Here is an 8,626-nt window from a genome sequence, read left to right on the forward strand (position 1 = left end):
AGCTCTTAGATCTAGGACACATTATTGTCTGCTGTCCTTATTCATCATTTCCATATGGGTAACAAAGAGAACAGAGGTTTCATACTTTTTAACTGTTGCCACAGTACAGACATTTAGTTTCTGAGGCAAAAGTCTGAGAAGTGTTGGGTGTTTTATGTCTAAGAAATGGCTGCTGTTTGAGAGGGAGAACCAGTAAAGCCAAACTGAAATTCCATGGTGTTACTAAAAAGCAAGATCTGTGAGGAGCATGGGATGCAGTTACAGATTGGAAGAAAAATAATTCATAGAATCGTAGAATCACAGAATCATAGAATGGTTAGGATTGGAAGGGACCTTAAAGATCATCTAGTTCCAACATATCTACTTGCATTTGGCAATCTAGAAAGCTTACGTGTATTAATTTTATAGTTATACTTTTATATACACTTAGCCCCAAAAAAGCCTGAGATGGAGGACTACAGAAATGTTTTGCTTGGTAGTTATGCCTTGGTAAATACCACTTCATAAACATGTGCTGTAGCATGGCTCTTGCTAGGGAATATCCCAAGATTCTGTGTATGTACACTTTATTGTACAGCACTAACTTTGGCAGCAAGTTCATCGACTTCTCTAAGGACACAAAATAGCCTGAGCAAAGTGTGGTCTAAGTAACACAATTGACCTGATGGACCGAATACTGCTTCAACCACACCTTAATCTATATAAACAGGTAAAGTATAGTGTAAGAGCCTGAATTACAGTTACATACTAAAGATACATATATAAAAGTAAACAAACCTACATACTTAAGACTTCAGATATTTAAAAGTAAACAATACAGAACAGTCTGCATAATATATTTCTCCATTGAGTTCAGTGGACTTCAGCAGTTCAGCTAATAAAATTATGTAAGATAGATGTTTCTTCTCCTGTACTTGTCTTATACTTTCTGCTTGGTGATCTTGAAATTACCTTTATTGAATTAAAAAAAAAAAAAAAATGTTTATAAGATGGTTCTTTTGCTGTCTATGCAATTAAATTTGTACCTCGCTGCATTGTTTATCTTTTTTTTTGCTTGGATGCTGCTGATGGTCTCTTCAAAACTGCCCTATTAAAATACATGTTGCCCACTTAGTGGAATTGTAAACACTATAGTTTAAGTGGCTGAACAAAACAACACATCAGTTTTACATTTGATACATTGGACTTGGTAACCATTTGTCATTTTTCTTAAATTTGATTTGATTTGATTTCTGTGCTACTGTATTTTCCTAGTTAGTAATGACTGCAAGTACATATGAGAACATGTTGCAGACATTGATAATTTTCTCTTTATTTTTCCCTTGATTCTGTATCATTTGACAAATATGATATTATTAATAAAAATATATACAACATATATGAGTGCATAGGCATGTATATGACTGAAACTACAACGTTGCCTCAGAAATCAATGGCAATACTGTAGTTGACTTGCATGGTGAGCTATGAAGACCGTGTTAGGTGTGCACAACAGGCAGTTGATCAGCTGGCCCATTTCCTTCAGAACCTGTGCTGCTGGGTTGAGTCTTTTAATGATTTTACTTGACAGGGACATAGCACAGATTTATTCAGCAAGCAGCATTAAGGGTTAAGGAAAGAAATTTACTTGGATTCGAGGGCTGTATGTGTATGCTGTGTTTAGAAGGCATGACACCAATACTGTTTATTTTTTCTTTTTTAGGGCAGGTTAAAGTGTTCAGGGCCCTGTATACATTTGAGCCCAGAACGGTAAGTACATCTAGCTTTTAGGGGTTTGAGAAGCTTAATTTTAATCTTGTCTATAATATCATTTGTTCAGTTCTGCTAGGGTTAGCCTATTAGACTTACTATACTGTTTTCAGTGAAAAAGCCTGTTGATGGGTACCAGTTCTTAATGTGACTAAAACTGCCTGATTAATCATCACTTTCATGTTTTAAGTCCAGCTCTTTTTAAAAGCAAGCAGCATGCTTTCTTCTCTAGTACCAGGTATCTGCAATCTAAGATCAGCAATCTAAGTGATTTTTTTCTTTTCTTCTAAGGGCAACAAAGATAATTGGGAACTAAGGGATCTGATGAACTGGGACCAACCAAAAAGGGGATGAAGTGAACAAACACAAGATGTATTTCACTGCTTTTGTTGCACAGTGCTGTGTTGGAAAGGCTGTGGTCTTTTCTTTACTTGTGAGGAAGGTCACAGATCCAAAAAGTTACCTGTAGGCAAGTCAAACTACAGTATGAAAGACTGCCAGGCTGTTGTCTAGTTGCTAGATAATTTGTCTTACTGTACTTTCGAAAGAAGAACTGAATGCACTCTGCTTTATCTAAGTATTTGTTTTACCTCAGTACACACGTTCAGATTTTTGTTCACTCTTCTCCCCTGCCCCTGCCCCCCCCTTTTTTTTTAAAGCCAGATGAACTGTACTTTGAAGAGGGAGATATCATTTACATCTCAGACATGGTAAGTCTAAGATGTCCCATACAGACTGAATACTTCTGAGATGCAGTATATCCGTTCTAAAATATTTTCCTTTTTCTCTGCAGAGTGATACAAATTGGTGGAAAGGAACTTGCAAAGGGAGAACTGGACTAATTCCAAGCAACTATGGTAATGTCTAGATTCTATTTTCATTTGGTAATATAATTCACAATCAAAGGAAGTCACTAAATAAGAATAACTGATACACTTATTTTCAAAAACTAATCACAGTATTGATATTCAACAGTCATATTTACCAGGATATTTCAGAATACATATGCAATATCAGTCAGCACTGTACATCAGTGTTTCTGGTTGTACAGGTAACAACAATCGATATTCTCAGTTTTCAGGGGAAGAACACTTAGATCTAAAGGATGGTTTTACCAACGGCACATGAAACTGATGGGCTTGTATTCTTCATACCTCAATTAATGTACTGCAGTTTTTAAGATCTTCTCATTAGCAGTGTTTTGGCTGTATTCCTTCACTGAATAGAAATTGTTTTTTCAGATTCAACTAGAATCACTTTGAAAAGCCATGAGTACAGACAACACTGCACAATTCTTCCAAGTCCTCCCAGGAAATGGAGGCAGAGTAACAGTGTCACATGACAGATTGCATCAAAACTGGCAGCACGTTAGTAACTGTGGTTGCTTCATGTCCCTTCCTCACCAGGAGACATTATAGTAGCAATGCTATAATTCCCTGCTGTGACTTGTAGTTGTCAGAAATACATGAACAGAAGCCTACAGTGCAATTATTGAGATCATGGCATCAAATTTCACATCAAATTTGTGACTTCCAGACTGATTCTTCTCTTGCCATTTGCCAGAGGTTGTCACTTTTATAGACAAGAAGAACAGTTTATACATGCTTGCCTACACTCACATTTCTTTGGAGCATTCAAGTATGTTATATTTAAAATAAAACCAACAATTTAGTAGTTCAGTTTTTTTTCCCATTGTGGTCATTTGGAAAAGTTGCTTTACTGAAAAGTTATCTGAGCAGCAGTTTAACTTCCATTGTAGGCCAGGCAGGGAGGTGTGGGGTAGTGGTATCTCTGTCTGCACAAAATTAACAAAAATTTCATGTGTAAGCCAATAGAAGCCTCTGCAGATCCTTAGAATGAAGAGTACCAGAAACATGTCTTCTGGTTCAGACAAACTGTGCAAAATCTCCAAAGGCCTGCTTCTTGCTTGTTGCCACCATTAGGACTGCCTGGGTTCTGTCTTAACCATTGAAACACGGTGATCTCCCATGCTCTTCTACAAACTGCAAAAGGTAGAGACAGACCTGAAAATACTGTCTCTGGTGGGGTCTTGTGCTCCATCTGCTGGGCTTGAAGGAACACATTTGAAAAGACTGTGAATGAAAAAGCTGATGAAGACAGGATCAGTGTTATCTACACTGAAAATACTTATTACCGAACTTCTGACAAGGATTTTCTAAAGACAAAGTTACTTTTAGGCTTTTGAGACAGTGTTGTTGGTGTTAATGCTTTCTGCTGCACAACAAGCTCTGCTCAATATGACTACTATGTTCTGCTTGTGTAATGACTGTCTGCTCTGGAACTGGCTGCTTTTTCTGCTTTAGGATTCTGTTCAGGGTACAAATTTTTTAAACTGAAATATCAGAATCTAGCATTTGCATTTTATTTTCCCCACAGCTAGAGAGATAAACATGTGAAATCTTGCAATTATAGGCATTATGTGAGGGATACACACCGAAGTACGGTAAGATCTGGATAGGACGCAACAATCTTGAGACTTTTATTTCTGGCAACTGATGTACATTATATTTGCTTGCATTGCATCTGATTACAGTAGCAGTTTGATCTAAGGAGCACCCTTTCACATTCTCCCTGTCTCCTGTAACAAGTTATAGTGCAAGAGCTTAGAGAGCCTACTCATCTCAGATTGTACACTGTCCTACTTGCCTATACCCTTAGTAGTCACAGGGTTTTCCACCTAAAAATGTTGTTAAAAAAGTTTCCAGATCATGGTCCCATGTCCCACTGTTTCACAGTTCTGTTCTTTTTTTTTTTTTTTTTCCCTGTTGCAATGGCCCAGAGAACAGAAAGTATTTGCTGCTCCTCTCTAGTAAAACCTAAAGGTTGTGAGATGAAGAAAAGGTCCACAGAAGCCTGAACTTCAGTCTGTGCATCACTGCATTCATTGTAACAGTTTTGTTTTCAAAATCTCCACCAAGTTTTCCAGGGAAAATAAATAAATAAATAAAAAATCTCTGTAAAACAAATAGGAAGCCTATTGACAGTGGATTTTTTCATTTACCCTTCACAGATCTCTTGAAAATAGTTTTACTCATAAGTACAGATGGCAAGGTGTAGGTTGAAAGCATAGCCACATGCAACTGCTCAAACCATCTCACAGTTGTGGAATGGGAAGTAACAACCAAGATGAAATACTACCAGATTCCCAGTGGCTTGCAACCACTGATGAACTCGTTACTGTTCTTTGAAGTTTTCACAAGCTCTTCTCTTAACTGCTTTCCTATACACAGGAAATTAAAGTGCATCTCACTAGTCCATCGCTTGCAAATCCCCTTTCACATTGGAATCTAATATGTATTACTAGTTCTTCTGGAATAAATCAAGGTTTTATTTCCACACAAGTATCAAATATATGTTCAGTTTCAGAAGTAGTTAGAATTTAATCTCTGTTTCATTTCAGTGGCAGAGCAAGCTGAGTCTATTGATAACCCACTGCATGAAGCTGCCAAACGTGGTAAGCGTGATTTGGGTTTTAGTTGTGTAGCCTGGTAGAATTGTGACTTTGCTTGTTTACACAACAAAAGAGTTTGGTACCATTTAACTACATAGGGATTGAAAGGTCTTCTGGGAGTGGAAGAAAATATGTTTGATATGACTTGGACTAGTTGTTTTATGAATTACAAGTGTTGCTGCTTATCCCTTTTTTTCCTTCTAAGTTCATAGGAGGACTGACACCCTTCAGAAAGGACTGTGTGCCTTTAATGGTTCTTTTAACTTTCCAAAGGGGAAAAAAAACCATCAAAGATGAATTTGTCTTTCAGGCAACCTAAGCTGGCTGAGAGAATGTTTGGAAAATCGAGTTGGGGTCAATGGCTTAGACAAAGCTGGAAACACAGCTCTGTACTGGGCATGCCATGGAGGTCACAAAGGTATCACAGAATTAATTTGAAATGACCGTTCTCTGGTTTTCTTGATTTGCTTGTTAGACTGATTGCTAAAATTGCAGTACTAAATAATAAAGCCAAGATTTTTTAAATGCCATTCTGTTTTTTTTAGAAGAAAAGGTAAAGCTAGAAGAGACGTTCAGCTCCATCCAATGGTGTCTGTTTAGTTGTGCTGTTGAAGCAGGCATTCTAATCAGCCTGTTAGAAGCAAAGTGGGAAGAAGGACAGACCAAAAATAAGTGTTGTATTGTTTTGGATATTTTATGCAGTAGCATTTCTTTGTGATTAATGGTTGTTTCCTCAGTGCAGTTTGAATGTTAGAGATTTTCATTGAATCCAAACCGAAATTTATACTAGGAATGCAAAAAAGCCCGTTTTATTTCCACTAATTTTTTCTCTTTATCCTTGCCCTCTGCTGTTTTCTGCAGATATAGTGGATGTTCTGTTTACCCAGGCAAACCTAGAGTTAAACCAACAGGTAGGTTAAACCAAGAGACTTTACAGTGGAGGTGTGATATTATTCATCCTTGGTACAAGCTGAAAGTTTTTTTGCTGTATTTTAATCCTGTTGCTTTTCCCTCTAACTCCACAGAACAAATTGGGAGACACAGCTTTGCATGCTGCTGCATGGAAGGGTTATGCAGATATTGTAGAGATGCTGCTGGCAAAGGGTAAAGATCTTCACCAAGGTTTCAACAATCTGTGTGGCAGACTAGATTCCTGAATGTTTATTAATCAGTATTTTTTTTTAACTTTTCCTATAACCCAGATACAGTCCTTAGCCAGCTTATCTGCCTGACTTTATAAGCCTTGCAGAAAATTCTGGCTGCTGTTTGAAAAGTAGATGTCTCACCTGCTCAAGATAAATTTCATCCTGCTTTGCAGACAAAATTAGGCACTTAACCCCGGAACAGCAATAACATCTGCTTCCTGGAAAGGGAGAGCAGCCAGCGAGTTCCCTAGCCAACTGTAGCTTATGGAAGAACTTCTGTAACTTCTAGTCTGCTTCAGAACAGTCCACAGATGAGATTCCCTTGTCCATTACTGTTCTACCCTGCTACTGAAACTTGTATCCTAATACCATTGCTCAAGAAATAGCTGGGACAGTGATTAATGGTGAAAATTTTCTATTATACAGGGGCAAGAACAGATCTGAAGAACAATGAGAAGAAACTGGCTTTAGATATGGCAACCAATGCAGCTTGCGCTTCCATGCTTAAGAAGAAACAGAGTGCAGGTATTTCTGATTTTGTTATTCTGATATATTTTTCCTTTTTAGAGGACACTTAATATTTTGACCCAATATGAATATGTTGATAGCCATAAAAAACAGTTGGGAGCCACACGGACTAAGGTTTGTGTTTGGAAGGTTTCACTTGCGAGGGTTAGTTCAGCGGGGCTGTGATAGAGACTTGTGGTTTGTCAGATTCAGTCTTGCTGTCTCCACACAAAATGCCATCTTGTGTCAGCAAGAGGCAAAAGAGTTCAGAAGATGTGAAAGTAGTAAGGGAAAGGAAGGGAATAGAAGCCAGGCCTTTCAGAACGGAGAGACAGAAAGCAAGCAAGGATGGAAACTACTTTGAAAACAGTATGCCACATGGGACAGGGTATGAAAGTATGGTATGTTCCCCCTTATGCCTATCTGTTCCTCCAAACTAAGCAAAACAAACACCAAAGATACACTCCTTCTTATTTCTAATTGCTCATTTTAAAAAATTTCTTATTCCTGTGTCCTTCTGAGTGACTCTCTAATGGAGAAATAAAGAAAGAATGCTTTCAGGTATTTATCAAAATAGTCTCGCTGCCTCCCACTTGCGTTCATCTCTCCTAATAGCACAGTGCTCATGTACAAAAGAGTTAAAAAGATACAAGGCTATTTTTTAAAGCTGAACAAAGGCTGAATTGCTCGGTGTCACATAATTAATGTTACCTGTAGCTTTCAGGAGGTTGAAGTTAGGATGGAAACTCTAGGCAAATAACACATGAAATGAGAAGTGACTTATAAACACAGGCAGCGTTACAGCTTGTATCAGTGCTACATGCAATCCAGCAACTATGTCATCACAGGGTGACGAACCTGTAGGTCATTAGCAGTTATGGGAATTAAATGGTGAAATTGCTGACTGCAGCTTTAGAAGGCCAAGAAGAGCAGTTGCAGCAAAAATACCATTCAGCTTTTTTCATTAGGTAATATCAGGATTTCCCAGAAAACCCTGACAAGTTATTCCCATCAGTTTTGACTCTGAAGATAGCCTTTGTAACAAAGGGCAGAATTTCTTCTGATTCCGTATTTTTTTCTGTTGTAAATTAATCCCTGTTAGGAACACTTATTTCATCTTTTGTCTAACAACTGTAGGCACCTGGTACAGGAGTATTCTCTGTTGTAATGTCCTTAATTATTGCATTAATGTTTAATTTCTGATACTAAGTAACTTACCTTCTACTTATGGTGCATTTGCTTCATTCCCTCTAAATTAGTTCTGTTTCATGGCTGACTGATTTTTCATTGTTAGTCACTTTATCTATAACCTGCCTCTGGTACTCTCACACACTATCTTTTCTTGTTTGCTTTAATATAAGAGCTGATGTTCTCATTCCTAACTGCAACTCCAATATTAGTTTCCTTGTTTGTGTTTCTCTCTTAATTTGGCATTTTATAATCTTTTTGACACCACTGATCTGTGTACTTTTCTTCTGATTTGTTTTTTCTTGGTTAATTTTATTGGTTTCATTCTTCTGTGTCTATTGATTCTACATTTCATTATTTCCAATGTCTGTGAGTGAAACAGTTGTTCTTTTTCAGGTATTCAGTCCTGTATCAGTCTTCCTGTCCCTAGTTTCAAATCTGTTCCTATTTAGATACGGCTTCTATCATAGTCCATCTATAAAACATCTGATTTATGCAAGGAAGCTTACTTTGCCTTCACTTAGATGTTCAGTTCTGTGTTTTCATAGAATCATAGAATGGTTTG

The 8,626-nt window shown here is 37.5% G+C and overlaps 1 protein-coding gene across 1 annotated transcript; it reads left to right on the top strand.

Moving 5' to 3' along the window:
• Positions 1–521: 521 nt before the first annotated feature.
• OSTF1 (osteoclast stimulating factor 1) lies at positions 522–6,891 on the top strand (the record flags this gene model as incomplete). The annotated part of the gene is made up of 9 exons (XM_010175203.1): positions 522–555; positions 1,703–1,749; positions 2,409–2,459; positions 2,543–2,606; positions 5,171–5,224; positions 5,532–5,639; positions 6,083–6,132; positions 6,247–6,325; positions 6,793–6,891. Coding segments are annotated over exons 1-9 (586 nt in total), but the record flags the coding sequence as incomplete, so codon positions are not given.
• Positions 6,892–8,626: the final 1,735 nt, after the last annotated feature.

This window comes from Antrostomus carolinensis, unplaced genomic scaffold (assembly GCF_000700745.2).
Source record: "Antrostomus carolinensis isolate BGI_N321 unplaced genomic scaffold, ASM70074v2 scaffold239, whole genome shotgun sequence".
NCBI lineage: Eukaryota > Metazoa > Chordata > Aves > Caprimulgiformes > Caprimulgidae > Antrostomus > Antrostomus carolinensis.